The 23,060-nt window shown below is 35.7% G+C and overlaps 2 protein-coding genes and 2 pseudogenes across 4 annotated transcripts; 2 read left to right on the top strand and 2 right to left on the bottom strand.

Moving 5' to 3' along the window:
- Window positions 1–1,186: 1,186 nt before the first annotated feature.
- LOC143579760 (uncharacterized) lies at window positions 1,187–5,689 on the top strand. 3 transcript variants are annotated; one of them, XM_077062975.1, is made up of 10 exons: window positions 1,187–1,395; window positions 2,188–2,261; window positions 2,360–2,598; window positions 2,882–2,999; window positions 3,100–3,183; window positions 3,272–3,398; window positions 3,498–3,940; window positions 4,509–4,663; window positions 5,362–5,454; window positions 5,568–5,689. In XM_077062975.1, the coding sequence occupies exons 2-10, from the start codon at window positions 2,241–2,243 to the stop codon at window positions 5,674–5,676; spliced, it is 1,389 nt and encodes a 462-aa protein (XP_076919090.1). In that variant the 5' UTR covers window positions 1,187–1,395; window positions 2,188–2,240; the 3' UTR covers window positions 5,677–5,689. The 3 variants fall into 3 exon arrangements, with proteins under 3 accessions (XP_076919090.1, XP_076919091.1, XP_076919089.1); XM_077062976.1 differs by having other exon boundaries at window positions 3,495–3,940; window positions 4,521–4,663; XM_077062974.1 differs by having other exon boundaries at window positions 3,495–3,940.
- A 3,254-nt stretch (window positions 5,690–8,943) lies between these two features.
- LOC143579759 (anthranilate synthase beta subunit 2, chloroplastic-like) lies at window positions 8,944–10,890 on the top strand. The gene is made up of 7 exons (XM_077062973.1): window positions 8,944–9,225; window positions 9,302–9,372; window positions 9,446–9,483; window positions 9,566–9,676; window positions 10,298–10,397; window positions 10,476–10,611; window positions 10,707–10,890. Exons 1-7 carry the CDS (start codon window positions 8,944–8,946, stop codon window positions 10,809–10,811), a joined length of 843 nt encoding a protein of 280 aa, XP_076919088.1. The 3' UTR covers window positions 10,812–10,890.
- A 526-nt stretch (window positions 10,891–11,416) lies between these two features.
- Window positions 11,417–12,752, bottom strand: LOC143579746 (putative ribose-5-phosphate isomerase 3, chloroplastic pseudogene; annotated as a pseudogene).
- A 1,685-nt stretch (window positions 12,753–14,437) lies between these two features.
- On the bottom strand, window positions 14,438–15,691 carry LOC143579745 (E3 ubiquitin-protein ligase PUB24 pseudogene; annotated as a pseudogene).
- Window positions 15,692–23,060: the final 7,369 nt, after the last annotated feature.

The following is a 23,060-nucleotide window of genomic DNA, read 5'->3' as shown; positions in this document are numbered from 1 at the left end:
TATCTATTAGTTAACTTATATATGTTTTTATTTAATTATTTTTATATCTTTAAGAAAACCGTACGCTTTGTTTCCAAGTTTCATTTACAGATGGAAGGGAAAGAAAGGAATGGGTGGAATGGATTTGTTGTGTTCGTGAGTTTCATTAAAGGAATGAAAGAACAAAATGTGTGTTCTCGAGTTACGCTGTGTTCTTGAGTTCCCAAGTTTCATTTAAGGAGAGTAAGGAAAGGAAAAATGGGGGAAATGTAAGGTTTTAAAGGGTGAAAGTTTTCTTTCCAATATGGAAAGAATTGAATGGAAAGGAAAAGAAAAGAGATATGATGTGTGAAAGGAAAAGAAAAGAATTTCTTTTCCTTTCTTTTATTTTGTTAAGTTAACTCGGGAACACAACGTAAAGGAAAGAAAAGAAAGGAAAGGAAAGATGAGAGAAATAAAGAGTAAAAGATGAAGGATATCTTTCCTTCCAAAATGGAAGGAATTGAGGAAAGAAAGGAAAAGAGAATAATGGAAAGGAAAGGAAAATATTTCTTTTCCTTTCCTTTCTCCCGTTAAAAGAACTCGGAAACACAGCGTAAATTAGCCTAAACTCAGATTGAGCTTGTGTAGCACCTTAAACTAGCCAAAGCTCGGCTATGATACGTGAAACTAATACATAAATGTCCAATTAAGGCAAAACATAAAATTATACAAGGCTCGGCAAGCCTTGACGAGCCTAAACGAGCTTCCCATACAAGGTTCGAGCTCGAGTAGCTCGCAAGCAGCTTAGCTCGTTAGCATCCCTAGTGCCTAGGTGTACAAAACTAGTGTTTTTAACAAACCAGATGTTTCATATGATCCAGGTTCGATTTCTCCCATCATCATTTAGTTTTGATCGCACCTAATGTGATAAGAGACAAGGCTAGTAGGTGCCATTCACCAGTTGGATCATTGAACTGAATGAACTTTTATCTCATCGCACTGTTGTCTATTCAGACGAGTGTTCACACACATTGGTCTCGGATCAAAAGACGAGTGTATCCCCATACTATGAATTTAGTCAGCAGCCCATCTGAATGATATGTCGGCCGTAAGGTACTAATAAAACAAATCAAAATCTCTAGGGGCGTATTTTGTAACTCACCCAAAGCACCAACACGGTGCGAGTATATAAACAACTCCAAACCACGGGTACCAAAACGAACCACCAAACCAATCGCTTGGGCCGTAACTTATCGCCGGAGCATTAAACTGGAGACTACTCATCAACCGTCACCGGACTCGTAACCGCCATTCAATCTCTCAGCTTATATATATATTAATATTATTATTCGCTTCATTCAATCTCATCAAACAAACGCCAACAGCTGAGCCAATTGATTCAATCAAGCGATATCGACGGTTATTAGGGTTTCTGTGAGTTCCTCTTTCGATTGAACTATTTCCTTCGGTTTTTTTTTGCTATTTTTGTTCGATCCGGTAAGAAATTAGGTCTAATTTCATGAATACGCTTTAGTTTTGGTGATTTGATGAGGTATTGATTAGGATTTTTTTAAGGTTTTCGTTGCGAGTTCCTGAAGGTTCGCATTTTTTTTTTTTTTTTAAATTTGAGTTTGAATTGTGTTTTTGTTTATTGAATTTCAATGTGCAAGCTATCAATTTGATTCTCTCTTAATTTTGCAGTTTATTCCCAATTTAGAACTTTAACCCTAATTTTTCAATTTGATTTTTCCCTAATTTAGCTCTTTAACCGTATATGAATTTGAATGTGACTTTCTCCTAATATATCTCTTTAAAGCTAATTTATCAATTTTATTTTCCCCTAATTTAGCCCTTTAACCCCAGTTTATCAATTTGATTTCCCCCTAATTTAGCACTTTAACCTTAATTTATCAATTTGAATTTGATTTTCTCCTAATATAGCTCTTTAAAGCTAATTTATCAATTTGATTTTACCTTAATTTAGCTCTTTAACCCTTATTATTAATTTGATTTCTCCCTAATTTAGCACTTTAACCCTAATTTATCAATTATTAATTTGAATTTGGTCTACACCTAATTTAGCCCTTTAAATCTAATTTATCAATTGATTTTTCCTTTATTTAGCACTTTAAGGATAATTTTTCAGTTTGATTTTCCCCTAATTTGGGACTTTAGCTCTATTTAAGCACTTTAACCTTAATTTTATTCTTATGCTGTTTTATGCAGTTTGTATCTTAACTGTGAGCTAGGAGACCTTTGAAGATTGAAGATACAGTACAATGGCAGAATATGATTTAGATGTAAGCAAACTTTGGAGTTCCAAGTTCTATTTTCTGTCTGGTGTTTTGGTTGCTTATCTTTCAAGTTCACTTTGTTGTTTATGGTGACAATTATGCAGGAGTATGAAGATTATGAGGATGATGTTGGAGAACATGAGGAGGAAGGTGGGGAATATGAAGAGGAAGGCGGTGAATATGAATATGAATATGAAGAGGAGAGAATGCCTACACAGGAAGAGAGAGAATACCTTGAATTGAGGCAAAAGTTGAAGGAGTCTATTAGGAAGAAGATGAATAAGGATCCGAGCTCTGACCTTGGAAATTCAAGGGAGAAAAAGACTAAAATGCCCTATGACAAGTGAGTATTATCGCCTTTTTTAAATGTTTATGTGGGAGTATTTAGTTAAACACTCATAGCATATGACAATTTACAATGTTTACCTCATATAAAGATGTAACTGTTAATGTCTTTTTGATGGTATACATTGGGATTTCTAATTATTTTGTGTCATTTGGGATTGCTTGTTTTTTGCATGCACGAGTCTACATTGTGAGACTACATGAAGATATTATTATGTAAAAATCCAACTTGTCAATCTGCATATAATTAAAAGTTTCACTCATTGTGATATATTTTGCAGTTTTGGATCCTTTTTTGGGCCTTCACAACCAGTTATTGCTCAAAGAGTAATTCAAGAAAGCAAGTCGCTGTTGGAGAATCCACATTTGGCAGAACGGTTTTCAAAAGCTAAGAGTGTTGTATGTATTCTCTTTATCTTTAATTGATATGATATAGTAATTGGTTTTATAACTACCACGTTATGTGTAAATATTAATATTTCATTACCGACTCCTGCAGCCAAACAAGACTGGTTCTTCAAATCCAGTAGTATCAAAACCTTACCCCAACGGGCAGCAGCAACCTCAAAAAGTAAACATTTTGGTGAGATTTAGTTTTATTCAAATATAATATATTTGTTTACAATCCTCACATATATTCATTTTTCACTTTCTTTCATTCAATTTTAAAGGCGAAACCAAAAGCAAAAATCCAAATGCTTAAGAATACACGGGATTACTCGTTTCTATTAGCGGACGATGCTGAACTTCCGGTTCCTCAAAAGAATCCTCCCAAAAGTATCTCCCCTCCAAAACCCGGTACATTAATATACGACATTTTAATATTGTAAGGTTTTTTGTTTATTAACATTGTATGGAATAAATTAAAATAGTTGCATGATCTTTAATATGCAGAAGAATACCATACGTCACAAAGACAACTGACAACTAGTGGCAGAAAAGTAGTTAACGGTCAACACGAAGAGAGGAAACCGAAACCCTTACCTACATCAACTCAAACGAGGCCTAAATCTGGTCAACCAAGTCAAAGACCGACCACCGCCAGTAAGTTACATTCAACATCATTAGATTCTAGAAAACAAGTCGGTAGAAACCAAGGAAGCGGGCCCGGTCGGCTTTTACCGAAACCTGTTCCTTCAAAGACACCGACAATGGTCAATAAGTCAAAGGCGATCCCTCCACCAGTTTCTAGAAGCTCCATACCTAACGGGCACAAACATCAACCATCAAGACCTCCACCACCACCACTTCACAAGAAACCTGTGGAACATAGAAAGGATGAAAGGAGAGCAACAAATGGAAACATTCTTAGAAAGCCCGTGGTCTCTTCTAAGCCTCAGGTTTGACCCTTTTGACCTTTAAAAATATCATATACACCCTTAGAAAGTAGTATCATATAAACTCAATTTATATAAACAACTTAATAAATGATCATTTTACCCTTATTTTTTAAACCTTCACAATTTCATATATACCCATTTATAACTTTTATTCACCCATTTTAGGCATAGTTTTTGTTAACCCATTTATACCTATTTTTTTAACCCATAAACAGTAGTTATCTAATATAGTTAATTTTCTTGTTTCTTTTACTGTATCGTACATGATGCATGGGCGAAACACTTTTCTTATATTAAGTTTTTAAAGAGCACACAAATTAGAAAATGGACTATATTCATTAGTTTTCCATTGGTACCGAAATAAAAGAAAAGTAGGGTATAAACACACCGTATGAGGAAAGGGGTAGAATGGTCAATTCAATAAAATTGGGTGTATATATCTTTTAGTTATGGTTGGGGTATATATATATGATATTTTCAATGTTTGCATGTGTATGCATGAAAATTGATTCGTAAGAGATTGAAATGTAACATGTGTTTGACTTTGACTTGATTTTAATTCCAACAGATAAAGCAGCAGTCAGCTAGACCTCCAGCTAGACCTCCAGGTAGACCGCCAGCCAGTTCACAGCAAAGGGAACGGTTGCAGAAAAGACCGGCTCGACCATTGGATGACGATGATGACGATAGAAAGGCCTTCAATATGATCAGAAATATGTTTGGGTATAAACTTCGCATTAAATTTTCCAAGAAAATTTTTTTTCTTAATATAAATAATCAGCTGATTAGTTGTGCACGCGGTTTGGTTCGGTCTGCGTTTATCCCATAACTGAAAGTTTCGGTTATTGGAAATGTATTAACCAGTCGGTTTTCAATTAATTTTGGTCTTCAGTTTTCTGTTAGTTATATAGCCGAATAAGTCTGATCTGTACTGCAACTGACATAACCAAACCAAAATAACCTAGCCCATCCCAAAACTGACAGTATTTTTCTCTTTTTTTTCCTCCAAAAATTGAAGTTGCAGTTCGGTTTTGGGTTTGCGTGTATAGAAAACCGAAGAAGCCGAAATTAACTGAACTGTTGAAACAAAACCCGTAAAAGCTGAAATAGCTGATGCGCTTTATTAAATTTATGGGTGTAGCCTTTGATCTAGATGTGTAATAATCAGTTAATCGTTAGTTAACAAAAACATTTAGGTACAAAAAGATATTTGGTTCAAAGTTCAAACGGATCATATACTCATATTCAATTAAATTTTGTTTTGCCAAGAAAAAGATTTATTAATAAAATCAATATATATTTGGGCATAAATCTTTCTGACTTCACCTGGTTTTAAGGTTTTCCAACATCAAAATCAAACATTCAATCAAAAGCACATTGCTATTGCTGATGACTTACCTTGAGTTGTGTTCTATGTGCAGATATGATCCCAACAGATATCGCGGAGTTAGTGACGACGACGACAGTGACATGGAGGTTGGTTTTAATCACATCATGATGGAGGAGAGACGCAGGTCAGTAATTATATCTATAACTATTTAACAAAGAACAAGTCTAGAACGCATGTTGACCTTTCTGGTCAACCCAACCCGGACTGTCTTATAATATAGTTTACTTTGTGGTCTAGTTCGAAGATTGCTGCTATGGAAGATGAAGAAGAGCGTAAGAAAATTGAAGAGGAAGAAAGGCTGGAACGGATGAGAAAGGCTGCTAAGAAACGGAAGCTTAGCCAATGATAATGATAATGATAATGAGGGCCACTTTTTGTTTTGTTTTTTTTTGGGGGGCAAAAACTGGTCCTACGATTATGGGAGTTTTATGAAATTAACAGTTTTAGTGTATCAGAGATGGGACCTGGTTTCTATTTCTTTCAACAACCAGACTTACCAATTTGCCAGAAGTTTTTTGCTACAAGTGATCAAATAGTTGAGATTATGTTTTTTTTAATATTAAATCATCAAATATTTGAGTTTTTTTTTTCTTTTTTTTTTTGCAAATAATAGAATTCATATCATTAAATCTGCATCCAAATACGCAAGGAATCGAGTCAATCGACCATATATTAGGTTGCTTTGGCATTGTCATATGGTTGAAGCTTGTGCAGGTGTGAGTGTGACTCTTATACCTAGATACTCAAGTAGAAACATATGAATTTACATGGGAAATCATGTAATAAATTGATGTTTGATAAGACAATGACACTGAAAATAACATTTTTTTAACGGCTAAATCAGATACTACTAATTGAAATCTGAATTATTTATAATGGGAATCGAACCCTTAATCGGTTGAAGAGAAACATAACTAGATACGCACCTTAAAACCACTTAATATAAGAAACCACTTGAACTCCTAGATCCCCATCTATAATGTTTCTTAGTCTTGTATTTTCTAATCATTAAAATGTTAAAAAGGAAAATTAGAAATAAATAATCTTACCTTTTGTGTATAAACCGATATAATAATCATACTTTTAAAAATCACTACCAAGGTTCCACATTTTAACTATTTTTGTCTCAATGGTCCTCCATTAAAAAATACATAATGTCGCTATATTTTTCCCCTAGTTTCAAACCGATGTTTTAAGGCTTTTGATCGGAAGAACGATACGAGTCGACTAACGCAAAACTTATCTCGAAACAGTGATTCAAATGGCTTGATTTTTGTTAATTGGAAATTCAAGCACACAAATTGAAGCATTTTTTCGTCATTTGGATCACAATTTCGAGATAAGTTTTACATCGGTCGACTCGTATCCTTTTTCCGATCAAAAGCCCTAAAACATCGATTTGAAACTAGGAAAAAACTTAACAACGCTAGGTATTTTTTAACGAATGACCATTGTGAGAAAAATAGTTGAATGGTGGGACTATTGGTAGTAATTTTTAAATGTGAAATTATTATTAGCTAATACATAAAACTGTAGGATTATTTATTTCCAATTTCCAAAGTTAAAAAGATACTAACACTTAAACCAACACTTTACACTTATGATTGATATTTAATTATGTAAAAGATATTTATTTATATTTAAAAGTTTTATCAGAAAGTGAAATATTCTTAAAAAGTTTATTAAAAGGTAATTGAATTTTTTAATCCATAAAAAGGTAAGTTAATAATTCACGAAGTTAATGAGTTTATATGTTTGTTGTATTGGTGGTTATGCTTTTAAAATATTTCTAATTATAAAATACCAATATAATTTCTAGTTGACACAATTCAATGCATCTGATACAGTTGTATCAATACTCTGGCAAATGTGTTAATACAATTCTATTAGTTAATTTAATAAAGACACGAAAACGAGGAAGAATTTTTAAAATTTATAACCTTATTTCGCATGCCTTGAAAATTAAAACTAAATTTTTTTCCTACTTTTACAATTTATTTCATATACAAATATCTTTTCTTTCACACTCATTACTTGGAAAAGTTAAAAATATAAAACTAGTTCGTAAGTTTTTAATTAAAGTGATACAAGATAAATCAATCAATCAAGAGTTCACGATTACATGAATTTGAGATTTTTGTATTTAAGTGTAAGCGTGTGACAATACCATGCACACACTCGTCTAATAACGACAAGAGTTCACGATTACATGAATTTGAGATTTTTGTATTTAAGTGTAAGCGTGTGACAATACCATGCACACACTCGTCTAATAACGATATTGTATATACCGCATACCGCATAATTCATAGAAAACAATCAAAGCATCGGAAGAACAAAAGTGTAACAATTACATAACCGTCTTATATGTCACATTCAAATCACTACACACACGTATAACATACAGTTTTCACAACTTTTGATATATTTTCATTAATTGGAATACAAAAAAACGTTATAACAAATATAGCAATATAATAATAATTCCAAAACTATATAAAGTAAAGACGTTACGTTTTTATTTTGTTGAAAGCATTTAATTTAATAGCATGAAAGTGTGAAACAAATCGGATTGCGTACACACTAAGCTAACTATTAAACACACACACACACACACACACACACACACACACACACACACACACACACTCTATATCTATACATACACCTTCTTCATTTGTATCGAACAACAGACAGAGCTTCAATCTATCATTGCAACTCAAGGTTACTTCTATATGATTAGCTTAACCAATTATTATCTATTAATCATGTGTTGAATCAATTACATCTAATTCGTTTACAGTTTACTTATTATTGAATCGTAATTAGTCTACGTATACGTATTTAATCGCCGATTGTTGCTCGATTGGTCATAGTTAGGGTTTTATGATTTTATTTGAATTGATTTGTAGTGTTAAATTAGGTTTTTATTAGTTTATAGACTGTTTTGAATTAGCATTTTTGTGAGTTAATTTATGATTTTATTATTTTGTTCATTTTAAATAATGAATAACTGAATAGCTATTTGAAACCCTAGCTGTGAGATGAATAGCATATTATGTGTTAGTGTTGTACAACTCGTTGGGCTAGTCTGGCGGTGGCGTACTATATGGTGATTAATATGGATTAATCGGATTTGAATGTTATTTGTAATTTTTTTAAAAATTTTATGTGTATATAACAAAAAGTTTCAAAACTTCATATATAATTTTTTAGACACTCAAATGATTTTGACCGATTTTGACCCAAATTTAGCTGGTTCGGGATGATTTTGGCCGGATTTGACTGACTAGTGACTACTGATTTGTTGGTCCGATTATGTGACATCGAATCGGTGGCATACTGATTAGTGGGATCGCGTTTGCTATCCAAAAGGGGGCTGCGGCGCAGCTTTTTGCCTGTTTACTTACCATTTTTTTGTAATAGTTTGGATGTTAATTTATAAAATCTATGAGCATCAAATCAGTGACTAATTGCGATTTTTACAACACTGATAGTAATTGATCAACCGCATAATAGTTGGTTAATCTAATGACATGATAGGTTTTAAACGGCACATAAGAGACAGTGAGACACTAACTTTTGTCAATTGGTTGACATTTAAACTTGCAGAATGATGATGGTGGCTTCTTCGTTGTCTCAAAACTCACCGATTCAAGTCAGATCTTCATTACTACCTCAGAACACTCAATACCTCAACCGGGCCCCACAATTCCTTTCTGTAAATAATGCTACCATACGCAGTGCACGGTCAAAGGAAGCTAAAGTTTTTCCAAGATTATGCCATGCCATTAATGAAAATGCATCTTCAAACTCGATAGGTGTCGTGAGCAAGAACAGCAATCCCATTATTGTCATTGACAATTATGACAGTTTCACTTATAACCTTTGCCAGGTTCTCATTTTCTTTACTTAATTTGTTAACTTTTATAAACTTATAATTAATGTTTTTAACTTTTTACGTATTGTAGTATATGGGCGAGCTCGGGTGCAACTTTGAGGTTTACAGGAACGATGAACTTACCGTTGATGAATTAAGAAAGTAATTACTTTCATAACGTTCATGTATTCGTAGTTTGAATTTTTAATTTGATATCTCATATTATGTTTTATAGGAAATATCCACGAGGAATCCTTATATCACCTGGACCAGGTAACACATTATCATTCCACTTTTGTTTTAATATTACCGTCATAATGTTGATATTAATCTACTGTGCATTGTATGTTTATAGGTGCACCACAAGATTCTGGAATATCATTACAAACCGTACTGGAACTTGGACCCGAGGTACCTTTGTTTGGTGTATGCATGGGATTACAGTGCATCGGTGAAGCATTTGGAGGTAATTTTGTTATCCGTATGATACATTTTTTAAGGATTAAAATCATATATATCATTACAAAGTTGAAAATTTTCATATATACCCAACCAAAACTAAAAATATCATAGATAGTTATATGCTCATTTTACCCCTTTCCGTTATATTTGTTTTAACTCTATTTTTCGTTTGGATTTTGTTTGGCGTCCTCTATTTTCGTTTGGATTTTGTTTGACATTGACGATAAGTAAACAAACCAAACTGTAATCTGTCCACTTTTATTCTCTCGATTGCAGATAATTGAACAATTGAATCTGCATGTTCGAATCAGATAATCAAACTCCAATTAGATAATCGAACTAGATATAATCGCATGATAATCGAACGATAAGCAATCTAATATTTTGAGAAAACTCTTGCACTTGGGTGGATAAAAAAATTGAAGTTAAAGATGGGTAAAATGGTAAAATGGTCATTTGCTAAATTGTTTTTAAGAATTTGGTATATTTGAAATTTTAACCACTTCGTAAGGGCATATATGATCTTTTTAGTTTTGCAAGGGTATATATAATGTTTTTCAAGTTTGTAGGGTACGTATGAAATTATATGTATGATATTAAAACACAAGTTAATAACTTTTTGTAGGGAAAATTGTGCGGTCGCCTTATGGTGTTATGCATGGGAAAAGTTCACTTGTTTATCATGACGAGGGCGGGGAAGACGGTTTGTTTACAGGCATATCTAAGTATGTTATCTCATTGGCTAGAAGGGTACTAGTGGATCCCATGTAATCTTATTATTATTTTTGTGTTTTTTTTTCCAGCCCGTTTACAGTTGGTAGATACCATAGCCTCGTGATTGAGAAGGAAACGTTTCCTGATAATGAACTTGAAGTTACCGCGTGGACTGAGGATGGGCTTGTTATGGCTGCTCGCCATAAAGTGTATCGACATTTGCAGGTCTGGTTAACTCAAATTAGAGTCAATCTGGATCTTGTTTTATTTTGTAGTTAAAAAAATGTATTGCTAATATTATGTTGTTTTAATAACTGCAGGGTGTGCAGTTTCATCCGGAGAGTATTATAACTACTGAAGGCAAGACAATTGTTGCCAACTTCATTAAACTAATCGAAAGCAAGGAAGCTGCTTCTGTTCCTTAATCTGATCAACAGCTGCTACAGATCAGTATATTTATGTTAAAGCTTCCTTTTTGGTTGATTATATTTTGTAGTTTTGGTGATTATGCAACTTAATGTAGTACATTATGTTTTAAAATCAAAATGCAAAATGAAATTAGTGGTGATAATTAGGTTTTAAGGCCTGCACTTTTCATAATTTGAGTTACATTCAAGCTGCCGTATTTAACACGTTGAATTAATTGGTCATGCTTGAGTTGACTTGTTTAACACGTGTAATTAAACTGATAGACCTGCCAACCCATTTGCAACATGTTTAATTCATTATTATAACCTGTTTACAACCCAGACCAATGGACTAAATAAGTCGTTTCTTGATTACATGATTTTAAGTCTTTTGAGTTAGGATCAATGTCTTCCGACACCCTGTTTGAGTCGTGTTAGAACTCTAACGATTTAATCAACCAACTTGATACGATTTACCTTTGCATTGAATCAACATCATTTCGAATATACAAGCCCAAATGAAGTAGGACATAAAAAAAATAATAAAAATAAAAATAAAAATAAATTAAAAAAAAATAAAAATAAAAAATGAAGTAGGACATAAACTCTAAAATACATGATTCTCACTTGCTCTTGACACTAACACCATCTTTCCCGGCAATAATAACCGCGGTGGCCATATCCAAAAACAACCCATGCTCCACCACTCCTTCAAACGCCGAAATCTCCTTCCCGGCCGCCCACGCATCCTTAATCGGCGTCCTAAAATACAAATCCACAATATAATTACTATTATCCGTCACATAAGGCTTCCCATCATCACCGAATCTCAACTTCGCATCACACCCTTCACTCGCAAACAACTCCTGAAGCCTTACCAAATTATACTTCCAACAAAACTGCACGACTTCAACCGGCATTGCCAGGCCGCTTCCCCCGAGGCCCGAAACAAGTTTGGAGTCGTCGACGACCACCACAAAGGCCGTGGAGGCGGCCTCCACCATCTTCTCCCTTAGGAGGGCACCTCTGCGGCCTTTGACCAAGTTGAGGTTCGGGTCGACCTCGTCAGCGCCGTCGATGGCGAGGTCGAGTCTGGGGTGGTCGTCGAGGACGGATAACGGGATCCCGAGGGAAGCGGCCTGTTCCTGGGTCCGTTTAGAAGTGGGTATGCCGATGATGTTGGTGAGTTCACCGGAGGATAAAAGTTGACCGATTTTGGAAACTACAAAGGCGGCAGTGGAGCCGGTGCCCAGGCCGAGGACCATGCCGGATTTGACATATTCGACGGCTTTGTCGGCGGCGAGTTTCTTGAGGTCGTCTTGGGTTAAGGGTTGGACTGGGGCGGAGGAGGATTTGATGGTGACGTGGCGGTGGAAACGGGTGGTGTGGTGGTGGTCGGTGGTCGGGAAAGGAGGGATAGGAATGGCATGGCTGACGTGGAGTGGTGGCGGTGGTTGGTTGGTGACAAGTGGATGTGTTTATGATCACTTTATATATATCCTATGATTGATAGATTTAGATTGAATGTTTGTGTTACAAGGAAAGCTTGGTTTGGTTTGGTTTGGTTTGAAAGGATGAGGCTTTTTGGTTCAAGATTGTGATTTTCAGTTTGGTTTTTCACACTTTTGCCCTTCATCAAATGTTTTTAACAACTCATATCATAAACTTTTAGCATATAAATATTATATGAGACAAATAAGAATGAAGCAAACACCACTTAACATTTAACAACATGCACATAACACTTAAAATCACAAAAAATATGTACGTTGTGGGAACATACAATAACAAGTATAAACAAAAAAACTAAAGAATTTTCAGACCCTAAAGGCTACAACCCTCACCTCCAATAACAAGTATAAACAAAAAAACTAAAGAATTTTCAGACCCTAAAGGATACAACCCTCACCTCGTGCGTCTACACATTCACCTAAACATCTGCATCTCTGCAACCTCCATCTTTGTGGATTATGCATTTTCTTGATTGGCTAACTTATAGTATAACCGGTCGGACTGCAATCCTATGATTTTCCCTTTCAAATGGGTATTAAATGAGTATGTTTGTGGAGAGGATGGGTATAATAGCATTGAAGCTGAAATGTGATTTTGAGAAAATTGGATATGACAATGAAGTTGAAATGTTATGTAATGGTCGCTTTAGTTTTGACTTATTTTCAATAGCGATGTGTCACTTATAGGGCTGTCACTTTTACCCAAAACCCGAAACCCAATCCGAAAAATACCCGAACCCGAACTAACCCGACCCGAAGAACTCGAACCCGAGAAAAGACTAACCCGAACCCGAACCGAAGTAATTCGGGTTGGTTATCAGGTTTGATTTATAAGTTTTGGGTCAACCCGAAAAACCCGAATAAACTTTTAGTTTTGAAATTAAATATATATATTTAAGTATAATAGGCCTAGTATTAGTTACTGAAGTTATTAGAATCTGAGCCTAATCGACTGTTGTCATTTCAGCTATTATGGATCGATTGTTTATTGTTAATTTATGTTTTCCGTTTATTACTAATAGCAACCGTAATATAATAACCAAATCACGTCTGATTGAAGGTGATTATGGTTCGAGTTAGTTACTTAGTTTTACTCTTCTTTTGAATTGTTTTATTACTTTAACAAGTTATGTTGGTTTATTATTTGATTATTTACATTAAGAGCAAATAAGAATATGTTTTTTTAATTTTAGCATTGAAGTTTTTTAAATTTTTTGGTTTTTTGTTTCATTTTCTAGGATACCCGAAACCCGATTAACCCAACCCGAAAAAACCCGTACCCGAATTACCCGAACCCGAAAAACCCGTGAGAAATTTGGGTTGGGTTTCGGGTTAAGATTTAAAACTTTGAAACCCGATTAACCCAACCCGAAAAAACCCGTACCCGAATTACCCGAACCCGAAAAACCCGTGAGAAATTTGGGTTGAGTTTCGGGTTAAGATTTAAAACTTTGAAACCCGAAGAACCCGGCCCGAAAAACCCGAAACCCGAAAAACGAACCCGAAGAACACCCCTAGTCACTTATGCCAGGTTCAAATGCAATAACATAAGACATGTTTGGGCATAATATATTTGCTCTAGGGTTAAACCCTCAGTAACAACTACTATTACAAATCATAATTCAAGAATTTCTATGTTAAATCATATGAGTACGTACGAATCGCCTAAAGAGAGACATTTAAACCATAATGTCCTAGTTTGGGAAACAATTACACATTGTTTAGCATTTAAAATCCATGGTACAAGCATTTTGATCAAATTATGAAATCTTAAAAGCCTTCAAAAACATGATATCCACTCATTGGAAAATCAGGCGTGGCCTTATTTTCCAGAGAAACATATAGAGAAAGTAGCTTTACTCGTCTTTTCCTTCATTTATCAATTATTGCTACTCAATCTCTTTGAAGGAATTTATGGAGCAATGCTAAATAGGAATTTAGCATTATTCCTCTCTTAGTTTCTTCATTCTATTTCTTGTGTTGTTAATTCACTATCTTAAATATTTTCATAGTTTTTCATTAATTTATATATAATATCAAATTAAATCATTGTGAAAACAAGTATATAAATAAAACCAATTACAGTTGATGTGTTTATTGTTTAATGACCAAAACATGTAGTACCAAACTTAATTAACTAGGATACCTTGTTAGAAGAGTAACATCTAAACAAGGAGAGTCTTTCCACACATTTGAGTGTCTTTTAAGGATCTCACTAGCCTTTTCCCTCGAGTATGAATGTAAACCATGTACTTGAAGCACCATACATAGCTTCTCAACTGTTCCAACTCTCATCATCTCCTTAAACACCCCATCCGTCCCCGAATACTTCGATATCAGCGAAACGACCATCAACGCTCTCTCGTCGACCTTTTGAGACACTTTCGTTATTCTCTTAGTGATCACGGCTAATCCAGCCGCGTGACCAAGAAGCTGTGCCCGCCCATCAGCCGAAGAACATAAGTGAAACAACACAGCCATAATCAACTCGGTAACCCCCTTTTCGGGTGACCCAAGTTCAAGCTCAACGAGCTCGAAAACCACTCCCGAATCAACCATCATTGAGCAGTTTCTTGGCCATGTGCATGTGGTAAGCATCACATGCAAAACCTCCTTGATTCCATGCTCAAGATTGTTAATTTCTCGATGTCGAAGAACGAATACTATCGATTTAAAGAAATCCCGGTTTAATCTTTCAAGAATAAGCGATTTCACGTTGTGTATAATATCTTTTAGTAAAACTATTGCATGTAGTTTCATGGACCTTGTGTTTGGTTCTTCATCAAAAACATCAAGGTCCAAAACCCATGTTAAAGAATGTATGACCCTATCATGTTTTGAAACAATCGATCGCGTATCATCATGCGTAAACTGAACAAGATGAAGCACACTAAGTGCTTCTTTTAAACCAACAATTGTTTGGTTTAAATAACATGAAACAACTACATTAATCACAGCTTTAACAACACCAACTTCTTTCAACAAAACCCTAATATGTTCACTTTCGGAAGCAAGACTTTGTAAACTTTTAAGTGATGAAACTTTCATTTCTGAAAGATTAAGGTTCTTGATTAGGTTAATGACTATTACCTTAACCTCGGACGACGGTTGGTTCGCATGAACTTGACCCGACACACGCCACGAATGGATTAGACGGCGGAGGGTGTGGTTGGGTGTGAAGTCAGTGATGATGGGAAGTGGTTGGTTTGTGACCGGACATGTGTTGTTTTGGTTGTGTAATAGCCACCGTTGGATGCTGTCTCGGTCGTAGGTGATGCCCGTGGCGACGGTCACCGGATCGTTCATGATTTGAAGGGAGATTGGGCAGATGAAATGATGTGGGACTTCATGATCATGTTGATCATATTCATGTTCATGTTCATCCATTTGTTTTGTTGGTCAAGATATGATAAAGAAAATGATTGTTGGAGTGTTATGCGGATTTGGATTGGCTAATGAATCAAAGTCTTTGTATGTAATAAGAACTTAAGAATGTTGGAGTGTTATGCGGATTTGGATTGGCTAATGAATCAAAGTCTTTGTATGTAATAAGAACTTAAGAAGAAGAAGAGACCCACACGTTCAAATTATGGCAGCAATGTCTTACCAATGGGCCAATGCACAATTTGAAACTTCACCATCAGTCTTTGTCCCTATTTATATTAATAGTGTGTACAATAAATTTGGGTAGAATGCATATATAGTGTGTTCATTGGTAATACAATAAAGCTAGTATTACTAATATCAATCCACATGTTGGATCAGGGCCGGCTCAACGATTTTAAAGGTCTAAATCGAAATAAGATTGCGCGGCTTTTTCATTAATAATAAAAAAGGTCATATGCTTATTGAGGGTATTGAACTCATAACCTATAACTTAACAGCAACCAAGCTTACGACCAAATCAATACATAACTTTGAATTTATTTTATCTATTATAATATATCTATATTTAACTAGTTTTTTTTGGATTTTGAGACTTTAATTAAATGTGGTTCTAAAGCTCTTACTTTGTTTCGCTGCCCGTGGCCTGAGTAAGATATTATTATTCGCCACTACATAGGTTAAAAGCATGATAAAAATCCAACATAGTGCATGCGATCACAAATTGTGAAAAGACCATGTAATAAAGATATGAACATGATACAAAATGTTTAACTATATTTGTTTCAGATATTTAGCTAAAGCATTCATTGTGAATGTCCTGAGAAAAGTATAGAAAAAAAATTATTGAATAGTGAAAGGACGTATAATACATGAATCAATTGTTATTCGTTAAGGTCAAGGCAGGTCTAACACGTTTGGTGGGCTCCAACGTGTCGAAGTTGGAGAACTTATGGTTAGGCTATGGGTATACATTCATGCTCCTTAACTTCATGTAGGCGTTACATCGTTAGCTATACCCCTTTTTAGTCCATCTCACCTAAAGAAAATTGTTTAACCACAATGACCCCCCCCCCCCCAAATAAATAAATAAAAATAGAAAACAATTCTTAAATTGTTGTGTGTGAGTGAAAAAATGATTTTAAAGCTCGTTAACGCTTTAACTCATCTTGTCTTTAACGCCCCTTGACCCATGAGTGGTTTACCACTTACTAACCTTTGCCAAGTCAGCTTTAACGCTAGAGCTTTAGTAGACGTGTAGTTAATGCATGGACCAACAACATGTTGAGCATGATAAGAGCTAATAAATTCGAAGAATCAATCACGGGGAACTATATACCATGGATGTTATTGACTAATTGAGTGAGTCAAACTTTGATTTTTCTAGTTCATCAACAAGTGATAGAAAGACAAATTAAACCAATTAACAAAGATAAACAAGACTGATACAGTCAAAGGCCAAGTTAGATATATAAATTAGAGAAAGAAAAAAATAATATGAACAAGAAACCAATTTTAATAACTAAACTCGTGCGATGTTGCGGCGATGACAATATGTTCAAATAGAATTTTAATAATCAAAACCTTTTAACATCTAGTATGATACGTTTTTTTTCAAAAAAATAAATAAATAAATAAAATTGAATATTGCATTATAAACGACCAAAAATTTAATGTCCACCGAGAGCAAAAATTGATACTTTTGTTAAATAACCCGAATTCATATTGCATATAACAAAAATAATATTTTTAAAAAATAATCGAAACTCATTTTGCTTAGCATTTTGACCCGAATCAAAATTGATAATTTTTTTTAAATGTCACGAAATCATTTTGCTTATAGCATGCACATCGATATTCAGTAAATCTTATATCGAATGTCGACAAAAAAAACGCGTCATGATTGTATGTTTGAAATTTATTAAAACTTATTATATATTCAAAGATATGAAAGTAAAAAGAAAATAAATGAATATATGAGTTAAGCTTAAGGGGATGGAATGGTAATTATTACCTAAATTGACAAAAGTTGAGTATAATTGAAGGTTTAAAGTTGGTAATTATGTTTTAAATTCATAATTGCATATTTAAGTTGTATACTTTTGCTTAATTAACTTGTACGTTATAATAAACACCTCAAAATAAAAATAAAATTTACATTGAAACGTCAACAAAAACAAGCGCATCCCAATTGTAAGTTCCTTTTAAACATAATATACTAAAAGATATAGAAGGAATACAAATTTTAAATGAAGTTTTCAAATAAATGGGTAAAAATAACGATGGTACCTAAGGACTTCTAGTCCAATGGTATCTTGGTAGTGGGATAAGACTTAGTGATCATAAGGTCCTGGGTTCGAATCTCACAAGAGTGGGTTTTTCTTAAATATTAAGTTTCCTTCTAAATTGGTGGCTTGGTGGTGGATATGATTGAGTGGTACCACTAGTGGCACGATAATACTCCAGTAGTCCGTAAGTGATCTAAATTAGTCGTTCAAAAAAAAATTTGATGATGGTTTATGTTTAACAAATTTATTAATTAACAAAATTTTCTTGAAGTTGAAAGATTATATTTGTAACTATTTTTAAAACTAAATATTCTTAAACGTACAAGATGTCTAAAATACAATATTGTTAGGGCTCGGATTTTTCGGTATCCTTAGCAAACGTAATATTTAGAACAACTCCAGGATGCGGTATCTTCCAAGGTAACAGGTATCCTAAATACATTATATAACTAACAATTTGTCCGTAGACTTTCCTTGTTTACCAAGTCAAAGACCGTTGCTATTATTCCCCGAAGACTCGCACTTCATTTGATAAATCGTGGCAAGAAAGGAAACGAGCTGATTGAGAGGATTAACGGCTAATTGGATTTAGTCCAATTGTTTCCTAAATTATAGGTCATATTGTTAGCTTTTTATTTGTATAAATAGAGCTCTATACGGATCAAACCACACACACTCTAGCACCCAAGAACTTACTAGTACTCGCATTCTCTGTAATCACGATCAAGTTTGAGCTCCACACTTGTAATCACCTTTCTTATTAATAAACCGGTGGTGATAGTTTTCACCACCCGGGATTTTTTTTCTTGTTATCCTAAGGATAGCAGGTTTTTTCCTCGCACCAAATCTCTGTGTTTATATTATCTTTACAAGCACCTAGTCCAGATTTACTAAATTGGTTACGAAATCACTGTTGTTAATTTTTTACCAAAACAATTTGGCGCCCACCCTGGGGCTAACGGTGCTTTAATCCATTAAATCCGTTTATTTCATTTCCAATCACTTTTTTACTCTCCGGACAATGGCCTCACAACCAAAAACTAGTTCAGTCTGTGCTCCAGTGGTCACTACTGCTTCAAATGTCAACCCAGTACCTCCACCATTGCCGAAGAAAAATACTCAACCTAGAGGAGAACTTCCACCATTCGCAGGATCCTCTACACGGGTAGATCCGGTTATTTCTAACAATGATATTTTTGCTTTGATAAAACAGGTCAAAACACACATGGAGCAGCAAGAAAAGACTAACTCAAGGCTATTTAAGGAGATTGAAGGAATCAAAAAGAAGCCAGGGCAGGAGGCTACTCCAATCATGCCCAGGGTTCTTGATTTTGGTTCTCCAGGATCAACCATCCTTCAAAATCCCAGATCCTTGGGGACACAATCAACAACGACTCCGTCTCAGCAGTAATCAGGATACGGAGAATCTTATCTTCTGGTATCCTCGGAATTTTCTAGACCAACGAGGCGAGAATTCATCAACATGCAGCCTCGTTCAACCATGCCAGCCAGCATATTCTCATAAGGATCTCCCGTGGTGTCCTCTGAAGTGCATGTCGGAGATGACATCCCAATGCAGGCGTCGCCTTATCCTGAGGATACCCTCAATGGAGGAACTAGCCGTCAAGGCTCAGGATACCAGAGATCTAACGATGACCTCGGTAACAGTTTATTTAATACTAATTTATACACTAACCGTGGCCATGTGCAGGATAAGGGGATAACCTCCGAGATAGCCAGGGAACTGCAGAAAATGAAAAAAATGATTTCCAGTATCCCAGGGATAATACGTCCCATAGCTGAAGTGCCCGCAGGTAGCCATAAGTTATCTAGGTTTACTTGGCCTATATGTGACGTGGACATCCCAAAGAAGTTCCAGACACCCAGCATGAAACTCTACGACGGCACTACGGATCCTGAGGAACACGTAGCTCAGTACAGAGAAAAGATGGAGATCAACCCCATCCCCATTGATATCAAAGAAGCTTGCCTATGCAAGGGATTCGGCTCAACATTAACGGTGCCAGCCCTCAAATGGTTATTAAGTATTCCTTCCAACACCATTACATCATTTTCTCACTTGATTAATTTGTTCAATAATCAATTTTCTTGTAGTAGATCTTTTGAGAAAATGACAGGTGACTTATATAGAATTGTTCAGCATAATAATGAATCCTTAAGGGATTACATAACCAGATTTAGTAGGAAAGCTTTGGAGATCCCCAACCTTGACATGGCAGCTGCTGTCGAAGCCTTCAAGATGGGACTGAGGAAGGATTCTCCTTTCTATGATGACCTTGTCATGACTCCATGCAGGAACCTTAATGAAGTCAGAAACAGGGCATTAAGATATATTCGGCTGGAGGACGACAAGAAAGCTCATGGAAGCTCGGTTATCCCGAAATATGAATCTACCAATAGAAAGTCAGATACTCCACAGAAGTACACTAGGCCCAAGCCTTATTCCAAGCAGGATAATCCCAGGATAAATGCTGTGGATGAGGATGAGGATGATGAAAAGTATCCTAAAATCTCTGAATATTGTTTTAATATTGATATTAGTGGTGTGATTTGTGCAATGCAGGATCTAGGTGACAAGGCCAGATGGCCTAAGAAAAATAAAAAGCTCGGATCCATCAAAGAGAAGTCCAAATGGTGTGCATTCCATGAAGACTTTGGCCATCGCACTGATGATTGTATAGCACTTCGGAAGGAGATAGGATGCATTCTCAGCAAAGGATACCTGAAGGAACTATTTGGAAGGAACAAGGATAAGAGTCAGGATCCTGTCAAGATACCTGAAAGGGCACCTTCTCCTCCACCCGGAGCTAAGGTTGTATCCTTTATCTCGGGAGGATCCGACATCTGTGGAACCTCATATTCAGCAGCTAAGAAGCGTTCCAGAGAAACAAAGATGGACAACGGAGAAAGACCTCTCCGCACTTCCACTCTGACAACTCAAAAAATCATATCCTTTGATGAGGAGGATCGATGTGATCTTATGGACCCCAACCATGATGGTTTGGTAATCACTTTATGTATAGCTAACTGTTTTGTGCGCAGGATACTCGTTGATGGGGGAAGCTCTGTGAACATTATCCAAACGGATGCCTTAAAGAAAATGGATATCCCAGAAACGGAGATTATCCCAAAATCCTCAGTTCTAATAGGATTCAGTGGCAAGACCAAGAACACTTTGGGAGAAATCAAAATTCCAATATATGTTGAAGGAACTAACTCTCTACAAAAATTTTGTGTTATTGACTCATTATCTTGTTGTAATGTGATATTAGGCAGGCCCTGGATCCACAGCATGAAGGCAGTGCCCTCAACTTATCATCAATGGGTGAAACTACCAAGTCCTTGGGGGGTCATCAAGATTGAAAGCGATCAGCAATATGCCAAGGAATGTTATACTTCATCAATGATGTGGACTATAAAGCCTACTCAAGCATAGCAATTACAGAAACAACCGGGGAAGGTCCTGCAAGCAAAAGAGCAGGATGTAAAGGAAGTATCTTTGGATCCTTAGGATACTGAAATCAAAGTATTATTAGGATCAAGTATTCCTGAGGATATTGAGATGGAATTGATATCCTTCCTAAAGAAAAGAGCTTCTACCTTCGCATGGAAACATGAAGATATGACAGGTATCTTAAATCTATAATCACTCATAAACTTGGTATAGATAAATCTTTCAGGCCGGTATATCAAAAGCAAAGGAAGTTTGCTCCTGAAAGAAACGCTATCATACAAGAAGAGGTGCAGAAGCTGCTCAAAACCAAGATGATAAGAGAGGTCCAATATCCTAGATAAAAACGCCAATCTAGTTGTAGTCCAGAAGAAGAATGGAAATGGAGAGTATGTGTGGACTTCACACACCTGAATAAGGCATGTCCAAAAGATCCATTTCCACTCCCACACATTGACTCAATGGTGGATGCTACTACTCGCCACGAGTTACTAACCTTCATGAATGCATCCTTAGGATTTCAACATATTCAAATGGAGCCTTCGAATCAAGAAGATACAGCCTTCATAACTCCCACAGGTATATACTGTTATACTGCAATGTCTTTTGGACTAAAAAATGCAGGTGCAACATACCAGAGGCTAGTCAACATGATGTTCAAAGACCAACTGGGGGATACGATGGAAGTCTACATAGATGACATGGTGGTAAAGTCAAAGAAGGCCGAGGATCATCTCAAAAACTTGGCAACAACATTTGATATCCTGGATGAATACAATATGAAGTTGAATCCAGCCCAGTGTCACTTTGGGGTCAAAGCAGGAAAATTCCTAGGATACATGGTCACCAAAAGAGGAATAGAAGCAAGCCCAGAGCAGATCAAGGCTATCCTGGATATCAAATCACCAAGAAATGTCAAAGATGTCCAAAGGTTGACCGGAAAAATAGTTGCTCTCAACAGATTCATCTCAAGATCTTCAGAGAAGTGTAAAGACTTCTATGATATCCTGAGGAAGAATCAGAAGTTCGAATGGGGAGAGAAGCAAGAAAGGGCATTGGTATCCTTGAAGGAATACTTATCCTCAGCACCGCTTCTGATGAAACCAATTGATAGCGAACCATTATCTTTGTACAAGCTGTTTCGGGGAGTTCAATAAGTGATGTCTTGATCAAAGACCATGAAGGTCAACAACATCCGATATACTATGTAAGTAAAAGTCTACTAGATGCTGAATCAAGGTATTCTTATCTTGAAAAGTTAATTTTAGCACTTATAATGGCCTCTACCAAACTAAGACATTACTTCGAAACTCATGCTATTCATGTAAAAACTAACTATCCTATTAAAGCAGTTTTGAGAAAACCAGAAATGTCAGGTAGGATGGAAAAGTGGGCTGTGAAGCTTAGTGCATACGATATCTTGTATGAACCAAGGACAGCCATAAAATCTCAAGCACTTGCCGACTTTGTGGCTGATTTTAGCCAGGATATACTTGAGGAAGTAGAAAAGGAAGTTCAACAACTGGAGATCAAGGAGAGTTGGACTTTGCATACCGATGGTGCCTCCAACATAAGAGGAATAGGTCTAGGTATCCTGCTAAAATCACCACAG

The sequence above is a fragment of the Bidens hawaiensis genome, unplaced genomic scaffold (genome assembly GCF_021521415.1).
Source record: "Bidens hawaiensis isolate Kalapana, Puna unplaced genomic scaffold, B.hawaiensis_p1.1 tig00029930_1, whole genome shotgun sequence".
Lineage (NCBI taxonomy): Eukaryota > Viridiplantae > Streptophyta > Magnoliopsida > Asterales > Asteraceae > Bidens > Bidens hawaiensis.
This window is presented reverse-complemented; position numbering and strand designations above follow the sequence as displayed.

What these genes read in the sequence shown, in the direction of transcription:
- LOC143579760 (XM_077062974.1), top strand. Translation starts at nt 2,241, where the DNA reads ATGGCAGAATATGATTTAGAT. An exon ending in TGGTCTCTTCTAAGCCTCAG is followed by an intron (nt 3,941 to 4,508) that starts GTTTGACCCTTT and finishes TAATTCCAACAG; the next exon opens with ATAAAGCAGCAGTCAGCTAG. An exon ending in ATGATGGAGGAGAGACGCAG is followed by an intron (nt 5,455 to 5,567) that starts GTCAGTAATTAT and finishes TTTGTGGTCTAG; the next exon opens with TTCGAAGATTGCTGCTATGG.
- LOC143579759 (XM_077062973.1), top strand. Translation starts at nt 8,944, where the DNA reads ATGATGATGGTGGCTTCTTCGTTGTCTCAAAACTCACCGATTCAAGTC. An exon ending in CCTTATATCACCTGGACCAG is followed by an intron (nt 9,484 to 9,565) that starts GTAACACATTAT and finishes GTATGTTTATAG; the next exon opens with GTGCACCACAAGATTCTGGA. An exon ending in TTGTTTACAGGCATATCTAA is followed by an intron (nt 10,398 to 10,475) that starts GTATGTTATCTC and finishes TTTTTTTTCCAG; the next exon opens with CCCGTTTACAGTTGGTAGAT.